Raw genomic sequence first — 27730 nt, 5'->3', positions numbered from 1 at the left:
AAGAGAAGCAGAGAAGAATGGAGCTTGCACGGATTGATGTTGGAAAAAAAGTGGAGGCGCACAATTGGCAGGATACACAGGAAGTGATATGAAGCCCTGAAAATTGTTGCAATGTGTTGCTGCGTCCTCAGCTTGTTTAATGGTCGCTTCCAGTTCCCGTTTAGGCAGCAAACTAATTGGGCATGAATTAATTGCGCCTCCTGTTGGTTTCTGCCAAACAGGGAAAAAAGTCGCAATTAGGCAACAATTACCAGGTAACATACAAACTTGTCTCCACAGGAAACTGAATACAAAAATCTTCCTTATAAATTCACAACATTGAGCAGTGCGGTTGCATTTCGTCACAGAAGTCCTGGAATCGTCCATTTTCCAGCGAAATTGCACTTTCCGAAAGCCCGTTGCCTGGTGATTCTCTCTCTCTCTCTCTCTCTCTCTCTCTCTCTCTCTCTCTCTCTCTCTCTCTCTCTCTCTCTCTCTCTCTCTCTCTCTCTCTCTCTCTCTCTCTCTCTCTCTCTCTCTCTCTCTCGCTCTCTCTCTCTCTCGCTCTCTCGCTCTCTCGCTCTCGCTCTCTCGCTCTCTCGCTCTCTCGCTTGTGTCCTTGTCAAACAATCTGTCCTTTTTCTTCTACCAGTCTTTTTAGACATCATTTAGCCTGCTTCCTCTCATTTCTTATGGTGATGAGTGTGTTTTGTTCTCAGGATGAGTCATGAATCATCACCTAAGCCAGGGTTAGGAATAGGTGCATGTGTTTGCGGAATTCCTGAGATCTCGCCAACACAAGTCTGGCTGTCATCTCCATTTTAGGAGCCAGGAACTCCCCCCGCCACCCCCTCCCTCCCAATCTCCCTTATGCTGGTCGCCTGGAGCAATAGCAGGATTTACCGCCGTGATGGGAGCCATGCTGGGCCCATATCCCAGATGCGGATGCTGGGGGGCAGGGCAAGGGCATGCTGATTGACTGGCACCTATGGGAGGCACAAAGCAAGGTGGAGGACAGGAAAGAGACTTTTCCCACAATGTAGAAATTGCTTTTCTGGGATCAGGAAAATGCGTTTGCAACAAAGTGACAGGTGGCGCTCTAACTCCAAACTATAGGGCAGATACAGTGATGCCTTGATGTCTTAAATCATTTTTTCCCCAATGAAATGCTATCTCATGGCACCATATTAGAATATATATATATATAAAAAAAAAAAACATGTTTCAATAAAAGATTGGGAATCATAGTCAAGCAAACTATAATAATTTCAGGCTTTATGCCCCCCTAAATAAAGATCCCAGTGCACATCCATGGCTGAGCTCGGGCTCTCCAAGGAGCTAGCTGTATATCATGTAGCTCTGCAGGCAGCCAGGTGTCCTTGTGCAGGACACCCACATCGGAAATCCATCAAGCAGGGCGGAGATTACATTGTAGACGATTGGCCGGCAGCCATCCGGCTCTCTCCGTGGCTGTCACAGCAGCCTCTCTCCTTGTCAGGCCGGTCTCATTGCCTTCTTGATTTTGGTAACTTTAGATGGATTGCTTTCATCCCCCACTACAGGAATAGAGCAGAGGCTCCGGCGCTTCACGGCTCTGCATGAAGAAGTCAAATCGTGCAAGCAAACTAAATGATTCTGGAGCACAGGAAATTTGGCTTTCAGGGCTCAAGATGGATGAAAAGGTTCCAGGCAAGGCGCTGTTTTGTACGGCGTAAACACTCCGCCCATTCCAGCTACACATGTGCATGCCTTCAACGCACACGTCTCCTTAACGACGTGCTCATCTTTCATCCGCGCCGCCGCTCTCAAGCCCGCGGCGAGTTTGATTTTTCTTTTCTTCAACGGGATCCTCGCCACCTTTCATCTCGCCCTCCTGCGGTGGCACCCCTGCGACTCGTCTAATATGACCCAAAGCTATCGTTTCCCACTCCGTCGCGCTCCCTCCCCGTCCTCAGCGCCACCTTCCAGTCTCTGTGTCTCCATCATCCATGGGCCACAGGCCAGTAATTGGAGAAATCTTTCAAGTGTGTAAGAGCCCATCAGAACAAGTTGCCGTGCACAAGAAAAGCAAATAAATAACCTTCCGAATTCTGACCCTTTGCCCAAAATACAAGCGCTATCCTTTGAAGGACTTTTACCGCGCATGGTTGGAGAGGGTTCACCAAGATTACTCTTAACTCATTTGCTCCCAAAGACGTATGAATACGTTCTATTTTAAATATTACCAGTGTACCAAAGACGTATTTATACGGGGTTTTTGTTGTTGTTGTTTTTATGCTAGAGCATACAGAAGGCTTTGATGCAGCCTCTGAACTGAAGATAACGGTTGAAGCAATGGTAGTCGTTACAAAAACGGCCAGCAGGAGGCAGCAAAGTATAAGAGATCAACCAGGGCCTTGTTGCAACAAGCTGTTTTCCCCACAGTTTTAAACAGATTTGTGAATAATTATGAAACTAAGCTATATTCTAATGCTAATTGCTGCAAAACGGAAACAGATGGATAATATACCGTACTTTTTTCCCCCCTGATGAATCAAATCAAAATCAGTCCAAATCCAGCAAAACAGCAGGGAGCGAAGGGGATTTGCTTCAGTGAAAATGGCTGGGAGTGAATGAGTTAATGAACTCATCAGATATTTGGATGAGTCTCTTGAATACATTTTGGACAAGATTACTCCCTAAGTTTGTGGGAAAGCTTTTTCCCCAGTGACCCATAAAGAAATGCTTGCTTGAGTTTGTTGTGCAAGAACCTCTTGAACAGAACTCCATGTTTTTCATCCTTGTACATTGGGTCCATATTGTGTCCCTGCAGCATCACCCTGTTGTTTTTACCATTTAATCTGCACTGCTGAGTAGTGCTTTTACAGGAAGTATATCCCCAGGGTTGCCTGCACCGCCCCTTATAAGGTCAATGGATTGCTGGAACATAATGGGAGGAAACAGCAAAGAATGGGAGAGTGCATAAAAGAAAAACTTCCAAATCATTCGAGGACTTCCAACTTCTTCCCCACAAAGCTGCAAACTGCAAATTTCAGTGTGAAAATGAAGAAGTAAAGATTGTGTAGAGGAAGGGGTGACAGCAAGACTGCTTCTGTCACTTTGGGTTCACAGGAGGTTAAAAAAAAAGAAAAAGAGCTGGTGAAGGAGCCACCAATGACACCTGACACGCTGGATTAACTGGCCAGCTGCTCCCGTGACACTTTTTCTCCACTTCTGGCCACACTTTGCCACAGATAAATGTTGACACACATCATTGTTTTTTGGGGGGCATCAGGAGATGTGTGGCTATGCCCTGAAAAGTGCTTGACGTGCGGCGGCTATGTTGGCTGTCATCCTCCTTTCTGTCACTCCAAATCACGGCCTTGGAGCAATCTTCAAAATATTGTGGATTAAAGTGCAGGTTGGAGTGAGTGGCAGGGGAAAAAAAAAAAAAAAAGACCATGTCAGCGTCTTTCTTGTGAAGGATAACAGGTGTACCTTTTCCCTCTGGGAGCTTGTACAACTCTTCGAATGTGGTCTATGGAAGGAAAAGGATCCCAAAAGTGACTTCCTGAAAACACTACGTATTCGGCTGGGACCACGACTGCCTCGGCATCCCAATGAGGGGGCCTTCAGCGGGTCAGAAGAGCCCAGAGGGAAGGCTAATTCACCACAACTTTTGTTTAGATTGATGGGAACAGTCATTCCTCATGGCGGCATCTTGCACTCAATCTGGCAACACGGACATTTTGATTCAGGCGTTCCACAAGGAGCAAAAATGCCTCTGATAAAGATGGAGGAAATCAAATAGTCGTGCGTGTGTTCCCAAAAGTGTCGACGTTGAGTGTTTTGTTCCACTTAGAGAATCAAATGATCTGATGTGGGTCACAGGAACTTGTTTCATTCGCTCCCCGTCGCCACGCATTTCCTGTCTCGCCTTCATCCGCCGCTCGTCTTCCTCCACCCCTTCGCGCTTCAGCCCCTGGTGTGAGGTGTTTTCTCCCTGAATGCTGCTTCTCAAGCAACAGCCTGAAAATAGATTGGAGTGTGAATGAGAAAAGCACGCCGCCCCATCCAATCCTTCTTTTCCTATTCGTTTCCTTGCATCTTCCAAAAGCTTCAGGCGGACTCTGGCCTCCTTATGCGGGCAAAAGACTCATCTTGCCAACCAACCAACAACTAAAAGAACAATTTTTTTTTGATCAGGAAAGGAACGCAGAGAGTAGAATTTGACCACAAAACCATGTGGAATAAAAGGAATACAATATTTGATGGTGCACTCCCACCAACATGGGAAAGCGCTTTCACATTCACTTCAGGAGCAACTCGGGGTTCAGTAACCTGCTCAAGGGCATTTGAACATAGTCACAAGAGCCAGGGATCGAACCCACAACCTATGAGTTGGGACACAACCACTCTACCACTGAGCCATGCCACCCCAACATGATGCTCTCTCGCCAACAGGCCTCTTATCCGTTCCACGCTCCTATTTGGATCCTCTGGTATTTTTTGTGGCGGGCTATAGTTCCATTAGTAAAACCAACAGAAAAGAGTGAGCTGTCTCCGTCTCCTGTCGGGCCTCAAAACACTGATGGATGAGCGAGTCTCCGCACTTTTGTCAATGTCAAAACAAAGGCTAAAAATACAGGATTGCTGGTATGATGGGGAATGTTACATCACAGTCATGCTATCGTAACTCTAAAAATAGATTACTAATTGCACTACATGATGAAAAGTAGGGCTAATTTTCCTTATATAGAGCCACAATTTGATACATGGTGGTGAAGCTATCCAGGTCACTTGAACAATAATGTTGATCATAATGCCAAATGTCTCCACATGGTTGACTATGGTGAAGAACTGCTGAGAGACTTTCCCCTCCTTCTTTTGGATTTGACTCAGATTCTTGACAGTTTACTAGCAGGATCCCGCCCACTTTACAGGTGAACGAGACGGGAGCACACAATGTCTTCCTTTGAACAAGCATGCAAGCAGAGGTAAACACAATTGGGAGAGAAATGCGGCACGCACCCAAAATAGCCTTGCAAGTGAGGCCTAAATATAATAGCACTGTTCGTAGTGACTCATCATGGATGTGAAATGATCTGCTTTTATCTTTCGGAACAGGCGTGTGCTAAAAGCATCAAGTGCACTTCCTCTGTATACCTCTCCAGGTGCACCAAATAGTGGGCACATGCACGTGTCGCCAATCTGGGTTCAAACTCTGAATTTGAAGAGAGCCAGGAGCTAACTACAGAGCAATATAGCGTCAGCCAAAAATGGGATAGTGCTTGCCTCAGGAGGGCGGCTTGCTTGGCTTTAAACTTATGATGCAAGCATGACCTGGATACGAACATCTCACGAGCACAGCTCAGCAGCACGATCAACTGATTTCTCCCGGTCAGTTCAGAAATGTAAGAATGAGAGAATAACAATAAAAGGCTTTGAAGAATAATCTGCCACCTCATTTGTCGGAGTCTAAGTGGGTGAACTACTAAATTAAGATCCACCATTTCTCTCTCCATTGTGTTTCTTACAAAGTCAAAGCTTTCTCTTCATGTGGAATCTTTTATAAGGTCCCCGCATGAAGGGTTATGTCCCTACCTGAGGGGAAGCGCTCAATGACGGGCTGGTTGTCCACCTGTAGCGTGGCGTTACCACCGCTGCGCGTGAAGCGCACCACGTGGTACTTGCCGTCGCTCACCATCACCGCGCTCTCCTCGATGGCGATGTCGTCCGTTCCCACGTTGAAGATCACGCCGATCCTTCCCCTCTCCTGCGGACAGAGAAGGACAGGGAGAACAATTGTCAACCTAAACCGGTGATTGCCAATGATCGGGGAAATGGTCCAATTTCACAAAAAATTGCCCAAAAATTACTTAACATCTGTGTGCGTCTTTCTTATGCTATTGTGACGTGTGAGAAACACAGAATACAGGTGCTGTGATGTCTTGCAGGCATGATAATGCATTTATTTTTGGTGATGGCCCGGTCACGGTCTCGACTTCCAAAAGTCTTGGTCTTGTCTTTGTCTCGATACGCTCTAGTCTCAATTAGTGTTGTTCCGATACCGATACTGGTATCGGCAGAGGTGCCGATACTGCATTAAAACAGTGGTATTGTTATCGGTGACTACTCACAAGTAACCTGCCGATACCATTAATTCAAACGCTAATATAGGATTTTGGATGCAGCATCTTGTGTCTTGCTGGTGCACGACAATCACTGGTATGTTACATGTTTACTGCATGCCGATCTAAGATACCCTATTGGCCCTTGACTGCTCTGAACCAATGGCAGGACAGCTTTTTCATGTTGAGGAAAAAAAAAACCTTCAGTATCGGTATGGTATCGGTATCGGCCGATACTGCAAAGCTGGGTATCGGTATCGGTAGCCAAAAAATGGTATCGGAACAACACTAGTCTCAATAATCTCTTGGTCTCCGTTGGTGTGGTATTGACTACAACACTAATAGTTTGTTTTATACTAAACAGAACGTTTCACACCGAGTCAGGTGACTTTGGTTTAGGGTCTCTGTGCTAGACTCAAGAAATGACACCAATTGTTTTTGAGCTGCATTAGGCCTCACTGCTTTCACACAGCAGGGAAATAGGATTTGCAACTGAAATCTGATCCCAAAATTCTCAAGTCCGTGATCAAATCAGATTTGTTGCATCTACACTTCAGCACAAGATCCATCTTGAGAAACCAGAGTAGACTTGTTGAGACCCCGAGTATTCATCAGACGGCTGACCCGTGCCCTACCTTTGCCATCCATTAGCACTTACAGCTGCCCACTGCTTTGAGTCTCTCGCAACTGACTGCCTACTCTACACCCCCTAACCCGCAAACATTCCCATCTCCTCATCCTTTCCTGTCGTGAGTCGGACCAAAGGTCAAAGCCATTTACAAAGCTGCAGAAGCGGAACAGCATCTCAGTTGCACGGGTGTAAGATTATGAGCAATATTAGTGCGCTCTTGCACGGTTAAGGTCAAGCTCAATTGCAGAGGGGGTCATCCTCCGGAAGCAATCCAACATCATGTACATTTGCCGCCTTCGCTATGCTCATATTCCAAGGTGAATTATGTGACTGTTCCTTTGCAGCGCTTTCCCATTATTCACGGCTTATTAGATATTTTTAAAGAAACGAAAAATAAACCAGCGTGATGCTAACAGAGCCATAATGAGTAAGTTAATTGACTAAATAAGTGCAGAGGTTGTACAGTAAGTTAATAGACAGTAACGTCGGAGTTGGAATTACGGCCATCCTAATCCCCATTTGCTGCTAAAAGTGTATTATTCAGCCAAGGACAAAGTATTCAAAAGATGCAGTGGCAGTCTTCCATTATATGGATCCGCTTAAGAGGTCAGCTGATGCTGGGAACCACGCCAACTGAATGCCTCAGTAGAATCTATGATAGAGAGCTCAAGAGCTTTCCAGACATTTTCTTGTTCAAATAAGGGCCGGTGTGCTGGGAAAATATACCAACACCGCTTGTTAGCCCCTTTAGGCTTCGAGCACAGGAATTCTAGTGGACCATCACATCTCCTGGATCAACGGCCATTGGTCTTTAAGGTTCGCGGCTGAGGAGAGGGAAACATTTAACATTTGCTAGATTTCCAACTACTCTTTGGGCCTAATAAAATTAGAGTACAAATAGCGGGTACTAAGCTGCAAATTTTATGAGTTTTTGTGTTCTGGTGCTATGGCATGACTCCTTCTTGTGACTAGCGGCAATTTAGACCATAGAGTCAGAAGCTTCAAAAGTGTTCACGAGCAGAAAGTTTCTCTTATTTTGTGCACTTGTTTGCTCCTGCTTTTCATAGACTAAATGCTCAGTCCAACTGTGGAGGTTTTAAGGTTATCCACAAACCGAGGACTTTGTAATGGTACTGTATTTGATAGGGAGCTAGAGATAGTACAGTGATCTATAAAGCACACATTAAGCAATGGACATTGAATCAATTCTTCAACCAAAGCCCACCAAGATGGCTCTACATTTGGCAGTGCTTGACAGACACAAATGATCTCACTCCATGATGAGGGCTGAACGTCTCAAATGGCAAAGTGCTCTTCGCTTACAGTCGGGAGCCACTTAATCAATGGACTCATGTTATGAACTCACCAGCCGCAATCTCTCTACCCGTGCACAGTGAAACGCAATACTGATCCAGGTACATGAATATGAATACTATCAGCAGGGGTACCGGTGGGGGCAGTAAAGGACACATGATTCCAAGTTGAATCTCAGCTATTGATACCTTTTAGATGCAAGAATGACCAAAAAAAGCCAAATGGAGTGGGAATAGCACGGGATCATCTCCATTACAGCCCCTCACGCTAGGCAGCTTAGAATAATCACAGCACCCTTGGCAGGAGAATTAATTCAATCCGTGCTAAACGGTAAATATCAGTCAAATTCACTCTCACGTCAGCTTTGTGGCAGATGAGCATTTGTGTTTGCAACATTAGCATTCTTCCTGGTGCGGGAGGGAAGTGTGTGCGTTGCGGAATACATATTACTACAGCAGCAAGCGGGTGCTTCTTTGAGACTGGGGACCGCTACGTAAGCGTCTCAACTACTTTTGAGTACCCACTTAATGGGCTGCAGGTGTCAGCTAATGCCTACAAGGAAATGTTAGACTCTTCATCCAAATCTGTTTCAAATGTTGAATGAAATGGAAAACCACTCATGTCAATAGGGTTTTCTGCAATCTTCCTTGCATCTTTTCCATCAAAAATGTTCAAATGTGACCTTGCAAAAGTCACTGGTAAGGATGGAATAAGAATGAGGAGGCGATGGGCTTTTGTATGTGTCCTCAGAGAGTTCTCACTGATTGCACAAAGCAGAAACAGGGCAGTGGGGTTGGCCAAGTGAAATGGTCCAAGGGTTAGATAGAAACATGTTCTGATTAACTCATTAGCTCCCAAAGACGTAATATGTTCTACTGTAAATGTTTTAAGTGTCCCAAAGACGTATTTTTTTTTTAAAATGCAAGTGCACAGAGAAGGCTGTGATGTAGTAACTACAAAAACGACCAGAAGGTGGCAGCAGAGTAAAGAGATCAACCAGGGCCACATTAGAACAAGCTGATTTCCTCACAGTTCTAAGCAGATTTGTGAATAATGATTAAACTTAGCTATATTATAATGCTAATTGCTGCAAAACGGAAACAGGTAGAAATATACTTTTTTTTTTCCTGATGAAGGAAGAGACTCATCTTTCTTTTGGTAGGTTCCATGTTTTTAGAGCAATAGAACACAATATTGTGTGGGCTTTGCAAAATCAGTCAAAATCCAGGAAAACACTTGAAAAATGGCTGGGAGTGAATGAGTTAAAAGGATGTTCAGAAACCTTGATGATCCTGCAGGTTTTTTTTTTTGCTTTGGGTTAACGGCGCCTGCTGGCGGTGTTGAAATTTTTTTTTTTTTAATAAGGAGGTTGCAAGGACAAAAGAATAAATACATATTGTATGTATATGTTCTGATTTGTTTGATTCCTGGTTTTGTTTTTGCAAAGACCTATTTTCCCTGCTTTAAATCTGACTGAGTGTCAAAACAAGTCAATTAGGAAAGAAAATAACAGAGCTGAAGATTAATAAATGTTAAGTCTCCTCTGAAAAACAAATATATGCCATGGAGCAAACTAACTAATCAGTTCCACACTGATTTTCTGATTAAATGCAATTCTTAGGGATTCATATTTTTGTCAGACATCCCAACTGCACTCACTGAACCTGACGTCTTAGTGCCGTATCGCTTCTGTGTATCTCCTCTGCGAGGGTAACTCTGGCCCCGTGGAGCCTGTCAGTACGCACCCACCATGCCTTGCAGCACACAACAGCTGCAGCATCGGCTGCCAGCAGAACAGTATGGGGCTAATCTTCCATTCTGGAACCATGGCGTTACGTAAGAAACTAAAGCGACGGTCGTGCGGCCTCCTTGTCGGGACGATCACCTGATGTCTCCTGATGGGAAAACGATGATGTCCTGTTGCCATTATAAAGATGCAGAAGAGCGGATGCTTGTTTTCCATCTCCATTTTTCAAGCCAGCCAACTCATTTGTATGTGTTTGTGATCTGTGCCAGTCACCTTGACGTTGCCCGACATCTCCGCATCTTAATAGCATGTTATCCATCTGCCTGCCTCCCGTCCTACTGTGCAAAACAGCTGCAGCTCTGGCTTGGACCACTCTCACTATACCAAATTCGCTTGCATGCAAAGTTGCAAACTTTGGATCAGGGGGGCAGCAAAGAAAACAGAAACCAATCTACAAATAAAGGCAATGATAGGATCTCAAGCAGTTTTTCTAAACACACTAGGCCACCTGGGATCAATAAAGACGGACAGCAGTATAGAAGTCTCAGTTGTGTTGTAGTTCTCGAGATTGGCCTTGGTCTCGAGACCACATTTTAAGGGTCCAAAACCACAAGGAGTTTATTTGCCAAGTGACATGTAAGTGGAAACACTCTGTAACGATCAAATTCATAGCAGAATTTTTGTTGTTGATTTGTTTTTTTTGGTAATTTTTCTTTGATATACACAACATTGGTCTTGTCTTGGTCTCGACCTCCAAAAGTCTTGGTCTTGTCTCGGTCTCAATCTCCAAAAGTCTTGACCTTGTCTAGGTCATGACCTCCAAAAGTCTTGGTCTTGTCCACCAAAAGTTTTGGTATTGTCTTGGTCTCGACATCGAAAAGTCTTAGTCTTGTCTCAGTCTCGACGTTAATTAGTCTTGGTCTTGTCTCGGTTGCGGTCTCCAAATGTCTTGGTCTTGTCTCAGCCTTGACCCCCGAAAGTCTTGGTCTTGTCGTGGTCTCGACCTCCAAAAGTCTTGGTCTTGTCTCGGTCTCAATCTCCAAAAGTCTTGACCTTTTCTAGGTCATGACCTCCAAAAGTCTTGGTCTTGTCCACCAAAAGTTTTGGTCTTGTCTCTGTCTCGACATCGAAAAGTCTTGGTATTGTCTTGGTCTCGACATCGAAAAGTCTTAGTCTTGTCTCAGTCTCGACGTTAATTAGTCTTGGTCTTGTCTCGGTTGCGGTCTCCAAATGTCTTGGTCTTGTCTCAGCCTTGACCCCCGAAAGTCTTGGTCTTGTCGTGGTCTCGACCTCCAAAAGTCTTGGTCTTGTCTCGGTCTCAATCTCCAAAAGTCTTGACCTTGTCTAGGTCTTGAGCTCCAGAAGTCTTGGTCTTGTCCACCAAAAGTTTTGGTCTTGTCTCTGTCTCAACATCCAAAGGAGTTGGTATTGTCTTGGTCTCGACCTCGAAAAGTCTTAGTCTTGTCTCAGTCTCGACGTTAATTAGTCTTGGTCTTGTCTCGGTTTCGGTCTCCAAATGTCTTGGTCTTGTCTCTGCCTTGACCCCCGAAAGTCTTGGTCTTGTCTTAGTCTCAATACTCTCTAGTCTCAAGAATGTCTAAAGACTACCTAAAACAGGATAGTTTACCGCCGCACACTATCGATCAAAATGTCAGAAGCACGCTGAGACGCCAGTAAAACTTCCTTCAGACTTTGATTTTTTAATCTGAGACGGTGAAAATAAGCTTCGGTTAATGTGGTCTTGAGTACAACACTAGCAAAGAGGATACAATGCTTAAGAATCTTTGGCATGTTCTGACTAACTTCTAACTTATTTCTTTAGCATGCTAGAATTTTAACTCAAGGCAACTTGTTGAACTGCACTCCATTCACTGGCCAAAATATTAGCTACAACTGCGATCATAACGCGATCACATACAAATCTCTACACACCACATTCTATTGATACAGAACTTGTATTGATCGCTGACAGACAGGTGTACCTATTATAATGAATTGCAATGAACGTGTGAAAACAATGACAAGTCGACACACACCAGAGCGATGAGACACACGAACACCCACACGCCCCCTGGAGTCCCCTCTTTATCTTGTTCATAATCCTATGTAATTAATTTGCAGTTCAAAACTCAACAGCCTCAGCGAGCATTCCCAAATTCCATTTTCATATGCGACTAGTGCCAAGAGTCATTGCTATCTTCAGGTTGTGCACAATCCCATTCTAAATAATTACCAGGCACTCACTTTCACTGTGTGTGTGTGCAACTTGCATTGCAGGTGCCTCCTGGGAGTCAACACAAGACGAAGAACAGGCTTTGATTGCGTAAACAGTGGTGCCATTTTGTTTTTGGGAGCGCGGCATGTGGAGATAAAGTCTGCTTCCTTGTCACGTTTCATCCCCAGTTTGCACGTAGCGGTTGTCAGGCGGGTGGAAGCACGTTGAGGGAATCAAAAAAATAAATAAACTTAAACCAGAGATTACTTCTTCATTCTCCTTTTTTCCTTGGGATGTTTTTACACTTTGATGGTCTAACAGCGCACGTAGCTCAGGGCGAGTCGTGCGTTTTGAACTCTGGCGTGTGGCTGAAATGGAAAGGGAACGACTGTGACCTTTGCAGGAAATCAAGAGGAAAGTGTTTTCTGTCTCCATTGTTTTCCGCTCTCTGCCTCATTTCCCTTCGCCTGCTCCATCTCCCTTCCTGTCACTCCGCCGCGGATACAAAAACAACAGCACAAATCCTTTTGAACTTTAAAAACTTTCCTCTCTGGCGTATGTGATCTGGACTTAAAGAGTCCACTGGAGCGCTTGCATCAAAACAAAAGATCACGGAACCAAGAAACATGCGCTTCGTCTCCTTTCGCACGTCGGGCGATTGCGCTCACGTTTTCCTCCCCACGGTCAAGCCCAGTTGAGAGGCCGCCAAACAAAAAGGGGCTAATATTTGCACTGCGCTCAACTGAGCAAACATGGATAAGGAGAATACAATCGCTGGCCACCCGCCGTGTTGTCCTTTCATTTCTCCTGACAACATCACACCGACACACAGGAAGAGGGATAAATCTGACGACATCATCCTTTTAATGCTCTTTTCATCAACATCTATCTATCCATCCATCCATCCAATGATCCATCCATCCATATAAATACTGACTTTCAATCTTGATGCGACAATGCAGCACAGCTACAAAACAGCAGATAGTATCGATTTTCAAATAAATAAATAAATAAATAAATAAACAAATAAATTGACCATATTTGGGCATACAAGGTTTCCACTCAAACAGCAATGTTATGCAAATCATGATGTGTCATTGAGGACATGAAATACACAATATTCCCATTGGAAGTCGTTATTTCTCTTTTAGAGCTTGACAAACTTCCCAGCATGCATCATGATTCCACTCAAACGCAATTGCATCATCTTCTGTTCGAGCCTTGCGCACACGACACCTGAGTCTCGTTCCACCACCTGCTGTTGGTGTGACTGAACAGGTGAGGATGTTTTTTGTTGTTTTATCCAAATGCTGCACAGTCACTTGAAGGGCTCACAACACACGCTGAGAAAAGATTTGGGGGAAAACCTCCCCAAAAAAGTCGTGTAAATGCTAATAATGTCGGCGTTAATTAGCTGATAGCGCGCAACAGTGTAAACGTTAGCACTTGACAAAGATCACACTCACGCAGTTGATGCAGTGTTGCATTCTGGGCAATCATAAAGCTAAGTGGGGAGCGTGTCATGATGTGGCTGTCTAAAAAATGTCAATGGCGAAGGAGACAAGAAGATTGTGACTGTCCCTTTGCTCGAAAAGAACAATAAACTTTCCCTCCGCCAAGTTCATTAATCACTTAATTAGGGAGCGGTAGGACTCTGAAATTTGTGTGCCTCAATTTCTCCTCTGTTTTCTTAGCCTGTGTCTCTTTGCAGACACCAACACTCATGTCACTAAGTGCTTCATTTGCATATTTCACCACCAACAGTACAAATTAAAGAATTGGGCGTGTGCGGCCATCTCCAATTAATTGACAAATGAAAGCTCCCCCAGCGTGGGGTCACATTGTTGCTGTCAAAACAATGACACAACTCCAACTAATTGTTTTTCTCATGTGACGATGACAACGAATTACTCAAAAGGTCTCAGTTTCTTCATTTTCATAATTGCAAAAACCCAATTAGCATAAATAATAACCCAGCTGGCCCCCGTTGATTGTCATCGCCTGTCCCGTCTGCCGTTTGTCTCTCCTTTGCCGTTTTGCGCCCTTCCTGCTCCGCATCTGTGCAATGTGAAGCGACGTCAAGACGGATGACATCCTGCTTAGGTGTATAAATAACAACGCGGCCTGGTTAATGGCTCTTCATGTGGCAGATAAATGTCGACATTTATATTCATTGCGCTCTATGTGGCTTGCGTTTGTCTGCGTGCATCAACATGCATCGCACAGCAGCAAGCTTGTACAACACAATCGCAACGGTAATATAGCTGACCTAATAGGACACAACATTGTTTACAGTTAGGGGTGTCAACATTAGTGCATTAGAGTTTTATAGTTCCTTTAACGCCAGTAATTGTTTTAACGACCCTTACTTGGAAAACCCGTACTGGGGGAATTCCAGTCGCAACACAGCAGACACGTCCACGTCTAAATTTAGCAGTAATAAATGTAATAATAATGTATATTTGTGGAGACTGGGGTCAAGTTGTATTTTACAATTTTAAAACTGTGCAGAATTTCACAAGTTACTTCCTGTTAAAGATTAGATATGGCTAATATGAAAAGAAAAATGCACTGAGCTGTCACCAACATCTTACAAATGCAATTATGCCATCTAGTGGCAGAAAATGACCTCAACACAAATTAATATCACACGTTTTTTACAGTATAGTACATCTTTTTAATTTTAACTTAATTTTAAGAATTATTATGAAATTGCTATTAACGACTAACAAATGTAGCTACATTTCCATTAGTTTAACATTTTTTTTCCACTTTTTCATTCACAAGAGTACGACAATTAGAAAAAAAAATAATTTATTGTACATTTAGAACATATATAAAATTTGCGATTAATCGTGAGTGAACTGTTGAAGTCATGCGATTAATTATGATTAAAAATTTTAATTGCCCGACACCCCTATTTACAGTACATGTCATATTAGGGTGGAAAAAAATGGTCATTAAGATCAGTAATATCAAATTAACATTTTCATCTGTGGGAGTGACGTCATCTTTTTTATTTTATTTTTTATTTTTATTTTTTTAGCACACTCACGTGTCCATAAAGATTTCATTTTAATTGAAATAATTATAAGTCAAAAAGGTCTTTATTTTTTTTTTTTTTTATAGAAACAAACTTGTTCTTCGTCACTGTTAAAAAAACATACTTCTAGTTAAGTGTATCTGCTAAATGTGACTTTGAAAGTAACTTGTAATCTAATTTGGTTACTTTTTAGAGCAAGTAATCAATTAGTAACTAAGTTACTTTTTGAAAGGAAGTAATCAGGAATGTAACTAAGTTGCTTTTTCATTGTAACTGTGCTGCACTGTTTAAGACGTGCAAAAAAAATAAAAAATTGTGTCTGTGCTAGTACTCCCCAATATCAAACATATTATCAACCTCGACACAAGCAATAGACAAGAATCTGGAAGCGTTAATGGTCCATAGACTGCTCAATGTTCAGCCTCCAGGCTGCCAAAACGGGATCATGGGGGCCTCATTGTGATCGTGGCAGTGAAGAGGAACAATTTGCAGCGCGCGATAACTTGTCGCAGCTGGTGATCTGACAAGGCCGTCGTGCGCACGCCAACAAGACGACCATTAAAAACGTGGATGAGTTCATTTTACACTCTCGTTTGTCTGTGTTAAACGTTTGACTTTCTGGACAACTCGGGGTTCAATGTTTAAGAAAGTAAAAAAAAAAGAAAAATTCCTTGTCGTGTGACTGTGGCCTTCTTTGATACAGTAGTGAACATCAAAAATGATTATTTATGCCAAATGTTAGACCAGATCCACACACTGTCCTGTATTATCACTTGTTTCTTCTCTTTGCAGCATTCCCACTTGACAATCGCACCATGTTTTTCTGGTTCAATAACAGCATACATTGAGCCTCAAAATCTGATAACAGGTTACAATTTTCCGTTGCAGTGCAAATAAATAGTGCTGTCACGAGTAATTGTTTATTTGGCATTTTTTAGTGATTAAAAAAAATGGGACGGATGTTGTACTCGCCAACCTTTTTGAAACCGATTCAAGTGTCCATCCATAGCTACAAAGTAGATATGGACATTTCCGGGCTCTCAGTTCTGCCCACCCACATCGAGCCAAACGCCTCTTGTCAGGTTTTGTCTTACAACAGATAGCCTTTTGGTACCGCACCTGCAACCTGACCCTTTTTTTCTCAGACAGTCAATATCTCAACACGCCGGTGTAAACAAATAGATTTGAAGACGGGAGCTTGAGAAACACCAATTTCAAATCCTCTGCTGCTTTTTGGAGAGAGAAAATACAACAGTGAGATGCTCTCAATTGGATGTATCCGGTGTATGTTTTCGACGGAACAACTTTCTTCGGATAAAATTGACTCATAGACAATAAAAAAGAAAAAAAAAACATAATTTCCAGATGAAATCCAGGACCAATGCAGCTGACAAGCATACAGGAAGTACTCCGGCTAAACAAGACAAAAGGCACAGTGCGACTTCCTGCAGAGCTGATTGAACATTAATTGGAAGAAGGATGCTTTTTATTTTAATTTTTTTTTACCGCCCCTCCTCCCACCTTTCTCCGTCAACATTACAATGCTCACGGGAGAGGCCCCCAATCCGATGATCCATGAACGCTCATCTGGGGAACATTAACGCCGATGGTAACCATTTTGGTGCCATTATTCTCCATAAAGCACAGGTCAACGAGTCTCGAATGCTTGCAACACTGTGCGTCGTGCATCGATTAAAAAAAAAAAAAAAAAAAGCCACAGCGTTGTTAGCGCTGAGATGAAGGAGAGGCCGCAGCGTCCCGAGGGGAACAAGATATACACCGAGTAGAAGATTCAGACCAAGGTTGTAATAGTTTTGGATTTTTCATCATAAGTTTTATTTAATTTTTTTAGTTTATTTTTTTTTAAATCAGTTTTTAATGCAAATGTGTGTTAGTCATGTTTTTTTTCTGAAAATGGTTTGTTTTAGTTTTTTTTAATTTAAATTGTGTTTGATGAGTGCAAGGTGTAAAAGAAGAAGCTCATTAGGTATTGTGTAATAAGGTAAATTACGATTGTTTGAACTTCCTTCTTCTGTAATGATGTACAGCAATACTGTAACAAAGCTCATGATGATAAAAATGACCAAAAGTTAGTTTTAGGTTTAATTAATTTTATAAGTCTATATGTAACATAGTTTCAAAAGTTAGTTACAGTCAATTTTATAAACATAAACGTAACATTTAATTTGCTAACAAAGAGGTTTCCTCAATGTTAGCTTGAATTATTCCATTAGTTTTGTTAATTATAATACCAGGTATCGATAAAAGCAAGGTATTTCAAGGTATCGGTTCTCGCTCGATCAGGAACTAGAAATGAGAAGAACAGGAAATTGTCATTAAGTCCATGCAATTTTAAGGAAAAACTATCGGGATATACTGTATAGGTTTTTCCTTAACTCATCCGTTTTTTTTAATACATTGTTCTCCATTCCCCAAAACATATTTATACGTTTTTTTTTATTTGATTTTTTACGCTAGAGCATACAGAAGGCTTTGATACAGCTTCTGACATGAAGAGATCGCTTAAAACAATGGTAGTTATTACCAAAAACGGCCAGCAGGTGGCAGCATAGTATAAGAGATCAGCCAGGACCATGTTGCAACAAGATCTTTTCCCCAGTGGTTTCAACAGGTTCGTGAATAATGATGAAACGTAGCAACATTCTAATGCTAATTGCTGCAAAACGGAAACAGATAAAAAAAAATATATATATATATATATATATATATATTTTCCTCTTTCTTTTGGTTGGTTCCATGTTTCTGTGGACCTTGCAATTCGTCAAAATCCCGTAAAACAGCCGGGAGCGAAGTGGGTTGCTTACTACTTTGGGGAAAAATGGCTGGGAGTTGAAAATCATCTGTCATTGTTTTTTGGGGGGATAATTTATGGAGCAAAAGTACTAGTGGTATCAGTGTCCGGACTACTCAAATGTTGAATATTCATACTGGTATTGGTGTGTGTTGAAGTCTTTGTACTTGGTCACATCACCATGCATGGTGGTTGTCTGAGACTCCTTTCCATCAGCGTCACATCAATGCGTTCAATTGTTTCTCGTCCCGCCGCTGTGCCGTGGCTGAGGATTGGAGTCCTGACCCGATGTGTGCAGAAGCTTCTCTATCTCCCGCTGGCATCCGACAGCCCATAATGAAAGCATTTGAGGTCTTCATCTCCCCATCCTGAGTTTTAAGCCCGGCCTTGTACGTCTTCTTCTTTTCCAGCTGTCTTCGCTCGTGTTTGCCCATCCGTCAGCTGGACCCCGAAGTGCAATCTTGCCCAAAGCGGGGTCCGTCTTGCTAAATTGTAGCCTCTTAATGAGATGGCTGTATGGCGGACAAGTGATGGAGGGCATTATAAGCACCGCTGGGCGCTCGACTCCATTCCTGTCCACTTTGTGTATCAGTGATGTCGCCAAGAAGCTCATTTTTTCCCTTTTGTAAAATACTCTTAAGGCAGAGTCATAAATCTTGCCTCAGAGATGCCACGGTAATATTATGCACACAAGGTAGCTCACAAAAAAATCCACAGCGGGGCGAAGGATTCCCCCTGCGTCCGCCCATTGTGCTGGCACTGAATGAGGTGGGCTGGCAGGATTTGGAAAAAGACAGATCACCTGGCAGCAACAATTCCAAACGAGCATGCTGCACACCTGTCTGTACTCCAGCACTCCGGAGATCGAGCTATCTTGTCATGTCATAAACGGTATCGAAAAGAAGCCCCGGAAGAATTTGCTCCTCGGTAGGGCTCGAATCGAACAGCACAATAACATCCTGCCCATCCCAAGGAATGCATCAAAGTGGAACATAAAGTTCTGATAATGGTTGACTTACAAATATGAATAAAGGAGCAAAATGTGACCATCAAAACTACTTTTGCCTCTGCAAAAATGTTATCTGATATGTTATTTTGATTATTGAACCCGTGCAACAATTAAATTGTATCATAATGTAATGCTGCAACCCAATATTGTGTAGCGCTCCTTCTGGTGTGCTAATCTTGGCCAACAGGAGGCAATATTATGAAATACAGTCATGCATATAATGTAAAAATAGAGTTCGACTACTACTACTTGGTAAGTAGAGGTGGGAACCTCTGACTACCTCACGATACGATACGATATGCGATACAAGGCTCACGATAACGATTACCTCATGATATGACGATACCACGATTATCGATATATTGCTCAGGTAATAAATCCACGATAATCTACGATAAAACTAACCATAAAATAATAATAATAATAATAATAATAATAATATAAATAATGAATAAAAATTAAATGTATAATAAAATAAATAAATAATGAATAAATAAACAATAAAAAAATAAAAAAATTATAAATTATAATACAAAAAAAAAATTCATATTATAATAATAAGAAAATAATATAAATATATGTAAAAATATAAATTAAAAGATATATAATAATAATAATAATAATAATAATGATTAACTAAGCTCAGGAGTCTTCTTCGCCTGAAGATTTCCGCCCATTTCCCCGCCACTCTTATGAGGCGCTCCCCCTAGTGACCCACCAAGTAATTGCTAAATAAGTAATAAACAATGGAGCCCTTATAGTGGCTGCATACAGGACTGTTTCAGAAAATTAGAATATTGTGATAAAGTCCTTTATATGAATATATATATATATATATATATTATATATATATTATATAATGCAATTAAAAAAAACAAAAATGTGATTCATTCTGGATTCACTTGGAAACACTTGCAGGTGTTTCAAGTTAATTACATGAATCAAGTGATTAGTTGAATAGCCTACTAGTATACTTTTTCATCATATTCTAATATTTTGAGATAGGATATTTGAGTTTTGTTTAAGCTGTAAGCCATAATCAGCAATATTAAAATAATAAAGGGCTTGCAATATTTCAGTTGATTAGTAATGAATCCAGAATGTATGACATTTTTGTTTTTTTAATTGCATTACAGAAAATAACGAACTTTATCACAGTATTCTAATTTTCTGAGACAGTCCTGTATCAACTACAAATATTGCGATACGTATCGATAAATCTATCGGGAGACAAAGCATCACTATTTATCGCAATATTGATATATCGTCACTCCAATTGGTAAGGTGCTGTAATATTAAGCCAGGAGATAAAGAATATATGCCCGAGTACACATATTCTATCAGTTGTAACCATTAGCATGTCAATGGCACAGTATGTTGGCATTGCTTATATTATACAGAGCTTTAATTATTTCAATGCCAAAATCAATCTGCCCAGACGACCCTCCAAGCTTGTGTGTCCTGCAGAGATTGAATCATTATAAAAAAAAAACAAAAAAAAAGTATTATTTATTTTTTGGAACCTGTGCTCTGGCATAGAAGAGGCACGAGATTAAATTAAAGTGCAGCAATGTGGCTCATATAATCTCCCAATACCACCTTCCTCCTCTGGGCCTTTTTTCAATATCTATGTCCACATCGATGCTAGCATCCAGCTTCTTTGTACTTTAACTTTGGAACTTTCACTGTGGCACTGCACCAATGGAGTAATGCACAAGTACACTGGTATTTTTCAAAGCATGCTAAAGAAGGAAAATTCGACACTTAGATTTGCTTGAAATGTTAATTCAGTGGATTTTAACCTAAATTGGCACATCGTGTGATTTCTTAATTATTAGATTTTGAGGAAAAAAAAAAAAATCACATTTTATTTTTCAATTAAAGAAAGGTTCAGTGAATGCGCATAGGAAACCTCCAACAAGGTTAAGAACCATCGGGTTAATTACAGTAACGTTGTCGTGCCGCCACGTCGCGGCCATGTTGGCCTGGCCACGTTTCAACGGCACCTCTGTGTGACGGCGCCAAGCCTCCACTCATGTTTTGCTTATATAATGAGCTCCCGCCACCGCTCAAACGCAATCATCACTGGGCCTGACACTCAAATGCGTTTTCTCGCCTTTGGCCACTCATGATGCTATTTAAAAATTTGGGCAGGAGGAACACTTTGTAAAAAGAAGAAGAAGAAGAAGAAGAAAAAAAAAAGCTTGATTTCGCTCTCTATCTGCTGTTGTCCTACTTTTTGGGCGGGTGAGCCGGAAAGGCGCAGAGGAGGAAGAGCTAGACGGAGATGGGCGATGGAGGAGGGGGAATGAGAGAGGGAGAGGAAAAAAAAAGCGAGTGTCTGCGAGGATGCGATAATGAAGACAGCTAATTCGGAAGGAGGCAGCGATTACGCCGCGAGCGGTGAGATGCAGTCGGCAGATTTTCTGCTCTGCATGGCTGTCACCCGGGCTGAGGGGTTCGGGACCCGAGCAGGACAGGGGCGACACTTTTAATTAAGGAGGGAAAATACACTCACTCACTCTTTTCTTTTTTTTTTTTTTTCAGGTCAACTTGTACTGCGTGGGAGATGCACAAGAGGAGAACATGGTGGATTGAAAGCTTTTCCTGTGCTCAAAACACATTTCACACAAATAGAACTTTTCATTTGGCTCCTCTTTGTGGATTTTTCATCGAGAGATTAAAGAAAATTAAGTTTATGCGTAAACCTGCTTGCAAACATGCATCGTCACGGAAAGTTTTATTTGTGAAGCGGTTCACATCTCATTCATTTCAGCCCCTAAAACCCGCTCGCTGCCTTTTGTTTTGGCTCCGTGCCTAAATATGCTTTCATCTTCATATTTTCTTTATCCGTCAAATCAGCGAGTCACGAGTCACACTCCTCAAACTGAAAAAAAAAATAAAATATAAAGTTAGAAAGTCTCTCGAATCGAGCCAGATCAATGGATAAGGCTTGGCAGGCAGAGTTAATGGAATGCAGCTCGTGGCCTAGATTAGGATGTTTTCTTTTTCACTTGGCTGTCCTCACACCACCAGTCGGTATATTAAAAAAAAAAAAAAAAAAAATCTGCTTACTTGTTGAGAATCTGAAACAAGCAGGGGCAATGGCTTTTTAATGGCCAGACTTGATTCGTTTTTAGTATTTATAGAGGTGAAACTAAAGATGTTTCTCTAAAGAAATGCTCACCAAAGTTTGGTACAAATCTCAAAATGTGCCCATATGAACAGCAGCCATTCAGTCCTAACCTCAAAACTCATCATAATCAAAGTAATTAAAAAGACATCATGGAAATATCAATGTGCTTATAAAAATATTCAACATTTTCACTCTGGTTAATGACCTAGGGTAAATTCAGGATAGCCACCCATAACTGTCCTTCAAATTGGCCAGCAGGTGCCCGGTGAGATTCAGAGATTAGATAGGGAGTCACATTTGGAGAAAGTCATTCGTGTCCCCCACAGGAAAGGTGGCAGAGTGGGGTGGCGGCCAAAAAGGGAGCAGCCAAATTCCATTTTGGGAGTGTATGCAGAAAGTGCGGAGAGGAGAACTTTAAGAGATTAGCTGCCCAATTTGATCCTGAAAACCACTTTATAAGTGCACATACAACAGTGCCAATCAAACACCTAATTACTGCCTATTAATCACAGTTAAAGGATGTGGATTCTGTAGGTTGATGAGTCTAATGTAGCCTCGGTGACAGAACAAAGACACTCACCGGAATGGACTTGACAGATTTGGAGCACATAGATATAGGTTGGGTAATAATAGAAAAGAAAAGAAAAGAAAAGAAAAAGAATGGAGTGAAATAGTACAGAACGCAGCAGAGCATGATGAAATGGAAGATGGCCAGATGGGTTAAAAATACATCGGTGATAGGAAAGGTTATATGTCATGTTAACATTTGGTGTGAAAAATCGGGCCAAATAATATTGTGAATGTGGGATACTCGCCCTTGGAGTATATTTAGTTTTTTTTACATGAGATCTGTTAACTCAAATTTTGGCCATTTCAAATGATTTTAGGCGGCTTAACTCCTCGAAGCTCATCAGAACGGCGTTAGTATTGGTCATTCTTTGCGGAGGATAAAGAATATACTGTATGACTGTATGAATATACTGTTAGATCAGTGGTTCTCTCCATGCTAGTGTTCATTTAGTTTCGCTAGATAGCTACTTGTAATAGAATAGAATTGCTCAACTTGGCATTGCAAATCATGCAGCTAAGACACAAACTACCATCACTCAACTCAACTCTCTATTTTAAGAGCACTTTAAAACAACCACCGCTGTTTTCTCAAGAGAGAACCCAGGGGCAGCAGATACAATGAAAACAGCAGAGGCCCCAGAACTTAACCCTGTGGCACACCATACGTTCCGTTATACATCTGAATTGATATTACACATATCTGTCTGACCATTTTCTTTTTTTGCTTGACATAGTATGAAGGGACAACAATAGTTAAAAACAAAACAACAACAACAAAAAAACACGGCGTACCATCACAACAGTCACAAGTAGATTACTGAGCGCATCAAATTCCCTTGAACCACAAATAGGCCAAGCAATGTAGTATAATCACCTGCAGCCAATGATGGCCAAGCAAGCAAGCAAGTATGATGACATTTAAGTCAGTTGTCTTTTGACCTCCGCCAAACCCCCGAGACTGACTCACCAAACCGTTTGACCGAACACAGGTTAAGAACTAAAGCAAAGGCTAAGTCAAAGCTGCTGAATTCTAATTTAGCACTTTTCACCCCAGCTATATTGACAATATCGCTTGTAGAGTAACAGGATATATCCATGGCTACTTGGGAGTTCAACTCTTCTAGGGTCTACACGTGTGAATGGTTATCAAGACCCATGGCTCTTTGGAGATGCGCCGACATTTATATTTAAGAATACGATTGCTAAATCTGTGATGTGAATGTTTGGGAAACTCAATGAGAGCTCCATCGCCAGCACTTCCAGGCAGGATGTGCACTGTAAGCGTTCTTGGAAGCGGTAAAGGCTCATCCATCATCTAAAACTCACTTTAGGTTGACGTGCTTTCCACTTCTCTCTTTTACAATGCTGCACCTGTCGATTTGCGTTTGCGAGTATTCAAAACTGGATCCACACATCGGCGGTCCCTTGCCTGCGGTATCCCGTCTCTTCGACAAACTCATTTTACATTACACTTGTGTTTGCCTTGCTTGTGAGGAAACCTGAATTCTGCACACACGCACACGCAAACAGTAAAACCAATTTGTGCCACAAGCCGACCAAGAATCCATTTACTGAAAGTGGCTAAGAAGAAAGCGGGATTAACTGCAGCCCAATTAAAAGAGTGGACTCAACCCTGTCTAACCGGAACAAATAATTGGACTTTAATTGAACATGCTTGAGGCTCATTGACTTGCGATGGCGTGGAGGACATGCTTTGAGCCGTCCAACATGGTGACCTCTCAAGAAGTGCAAGTTTGCAGCCACAAAGGTAACAAGACAGTTTAATCCTAACTGCATTTCTTTACTTTTGTCCTTACTCTTATTGCGATGTATGACCGAAGAACATTGAGTAGATGTGAAATGTGGTGCGCTGACCTTTCCCGGGGTCTGACTTGGATGGTGCAGACAAGCAAAAACATGGTTTGTTCCAGTTGGCGCTAATTAACAAGAACCCATGTGACCTCCCTGTGACAAGCTGCGACCTGGATGTTGTCTAATTGCTGGTTGCTAAGACCAATATGAAAGCGGAGGTCGGACAAACGAAGAGCGGCGAGGGAAGTCGATACCACAAAACTACAAGCATCTCAACATCGAAACGATTCTCACCAAATCCAAATTGAAGTCTTTACACGATTCCCATCTGAGTCCAAGCGGACTCTTGACATTTCTCTCCCTCTCATTTCAATCCGCAGCTGTGAACAAGCTCCAAAAAATGCGAGGCCCGTTACCCGCAGGATGTAAATACGGCCGAGTTAGGAAGTTCTAAAACCAGACAACTTTGGACCGATGCCAACTTCACAAAATTCCGCAGCGTTGCCAAGAACATGAGTGGAAGTACAGTCGAGTCTGTAATTCAAATTCAAGGAACACGCATTCCAAAACCAAATTTGCACATTAAACACTGGCATCGACATAATGTCTGGCCGAGCCGCTCAATCATTGGGCCAGATGCGCAGCTAATTGTCCAATTTGTGAAGCAGAAAAACACCTGCGATACTCTCCAAGTCGAGATGTCATCAATGGGGATGTAACGTCTTTTTTTTTTTTATATGTCGAGCATCCTCTGGGTCACACATACATCACAGTTATGCAGGAAAAATAAACACAGAGAACACATTATACCAATTTCCAGCTATCTTTAATCCGCTGCACTATTTGGCGCATCGTTGACGAGATGCAGACATTTATAAGGCCCTTTCGCAAGTACAATTTTGTGTTGCCGTTGCCTCGGCCATCATAAAATTGAGTCTTTTGAACGCTTTCACCTCACCAACAACCTTTTACGCTCCCGGGCACACAGAGAAACACACTAAAATGAGATAAATACATAAAAAGTGTCCTTGCCTGAAGATTTATGAGAGCAATACAAGCGACGCTGCAAGTAAACATTATTTGAACGTTATTGGTCGGATGATAGTGCATGAAAAGTTTAACTTTGGTGGGATTGTGCGGTGCAACTGGTCAATGTATTTACAGCTTACGCCCATGCATCAGAAGTGTAATTCAGAGATTTATTTATAAAGATGATTGCTGAAAATGTATAAGGACTGAACTATGTGGTGCTCCAATGTGATTTTATGTTAAAATTCTAGTTTTCATGATTATTATGGGCGGGGTTAAAATGGCGCCCGGAAAGTGTCGCCCCTCCCCCACCATAAAATAACTTGAGCTCCTTCGTTCACATGCAACATGCTAGCTATAACTATACCCCCAAAATACATATTCCCTTTGGCGAGTCTTCTGGCAAGGCTGCTTTAAGAGCGCCTCATTGTTGGCCCTCAGTGTGTGCAAGTCACACAGAGAAGGTGGAAGAGTGAGGGGGGGAAATTGCCAGATTTGACAGCCGGTGTGTGGACCGTGGCTTCAGGATGACATGATTGCATTAGAGTGCCTTGTTGTTGCAGCATGGAATTGGCTTTGTCAGTTGATTTTGAAGCCTCATTTTACTGCATTCCGTACAATTTGTGATTTTCTTAAATAATTCAAATTTGTGAACAACACTTTTCCGTGGTGTGCCAAATTTAAGACATATTTTCACTTTACCTCACATCATGTCTCATCTGTAAACAGGCCCTAACAACACATCTGAGATGCATCACACTTCAAAAACATGAAATCCTGCAGTCAGCGTGATACATTACAATTCTGAGAACAAGAAAGGACAAACATGCTGGCTTGCTCGCGGCTAGTACTCAGGGCTGCAGTGAAAAAGTGCAAAAAAAAAAAAAAGCGATAAAAAATAAAGCTTTGGTTTGCCTTTCACGGGTGATTATTAGAGGCATGTTTGGATCCATGCAGTTTGTGTCTATGACCCTAATAGCTTATTGATCCAGAACCACTTTGCTCTCACAGGATATATCGAGAGTTTGAGCAAGGAGAACAGTGACCTACAAGCACCTCGTTGACTAAACTATTGTGATGCATTCAGCAGCCATTTTAGGGATTCTCTAACTTTCTTTGCCAAATCGTAAGATTTGCTTTTTTCGGGGGTCTTATGTGCAGGATGAAATTGCACACAGGTTGTGTTGGTATGCGACTCATGTTGTTGCTGCTCTATCATCATCATCATCATCATCATCAGCTGCCCTTCTCTGCATAAATGGATGTTTTTAATCATGGTGCATGTCTGGTTTCAACAAGGATGCCTTCAACACTAAACAGTGTTATGAGGGTTACTAAAAAAAAAAAAAAAAAAAGTATTCCGATAAAGTTACTATACATTGTAATTTCCTGCTAAAAAAATAAATAAATAAATGCAGTGAGTAACATAATCCAAGTACCATAATATGAAAGTAATGTAACTTGATTACTTCTAATTACTATTGGATTACTCTAATACCAAAGATATTGGCCAACACTTTTGAGAGCGGGTGGACTTGATTACGCTGTCTCTCCCCACATTAGAAATGTAATCCTGCAAAAATAAATGTAGGCTACCTGTAATATGATTGATTTTTTTTCTGTAACTAATTGAATACAGTTACATTTTTTATACTGAATACATAACGCTAGTGCAGGTACTCTGTTACTCTCAAGCCTGGTGCTAAACGTAACGCACGCAGCGTAGTGGCTTAACGTGAGTTGAGAAAGTGGAAATGCATCCTTTAGCAAACTGGAAAACAGAAGACAGTGGCACGTGGGTTCGTAAATGACCACGAACAAATCCTAAAATGTCTTGGGTTCACCAAGTATACTTCTTGGCATCCATGCATGAAACTCAATTGTCTTTACTCTCCCACAGCATAAACATCATTCTCAGGCACTTGGCTTTTGCTGAAAATGAGCCCTCGGAATGACTCCAAAGTGAATCGTGCAAGTGATTGTGCTATTAGGAAGCCTAATTGTATTACTGTTGACAAAAAAAGTAAACATGACAATGACCCGTAACGTACTTCCGATTTTGCTAGTGATTATCAAATTAGTTTTACATTAGCTTTGTGCTCCATTCAAAATGAAGGTACATAAAAATTCTAGTCACTATTCTAAGGCGTGTGACATGCTGGAGGAAGGGTAAGCTTAGGGTCAAAACGATTCCATAAAGCTATGTTTACCCGTCCCCAATTGCGCTTTGCCCAAAATAGGCCGTTGCAGTGAACGATTGCTCCCTGATGAACAATCAGGGGCAGCCCTTATTTAGGGTTATGAGCTAGAAGTGGACAGGAAG

General features: G+C 41.8%; 1 protein-coding gene across 9 annotated transcripts in view; it reads right to left on the bottom strand.

Annotated features, from left to right (window-relative positions):
- The window catches only part of LOC144003105 (neurexin-2-like), a 392228-nt gene that overhangs the window by 18400 nt on the left and 346098 nt on the right, over nt 1-27730 (bottom strand). For all 9 annotated transcript variants that reach the window (XM_077498936.1, XM_077498934.1, XM_077498935.1 and 6 more), the window contains one exon: nt 5563-5734. In XM_077498936.1, coding sequence (XP_077355062.1) covers nt 5563-5734 — 172 coding nt within the window. The remainder of the gene's footprint in view (nt 1-5562; nt 5735-27730) is intronic.

The sequence above is a fragment of the Festucalex cinctus genome, chromosome 16, assembly GCF_051991245.1.
Source record: "Festucalex cinctus isolate MCC-2025b chromosome 16, RoL_Fcin_1.0, whole genome shotgun sequence".
Classification (NCBI taxonomy): domain Eukaryota; kingdom Metazoa; phylum Chordata; class Actinopteri; order Syngnathiformes; family Syngnathidae; genus Festucalex; species Festucalex cinctus.
This window is presented reverse-complemented; position numbering and strand designations above follow the sequence as displayed.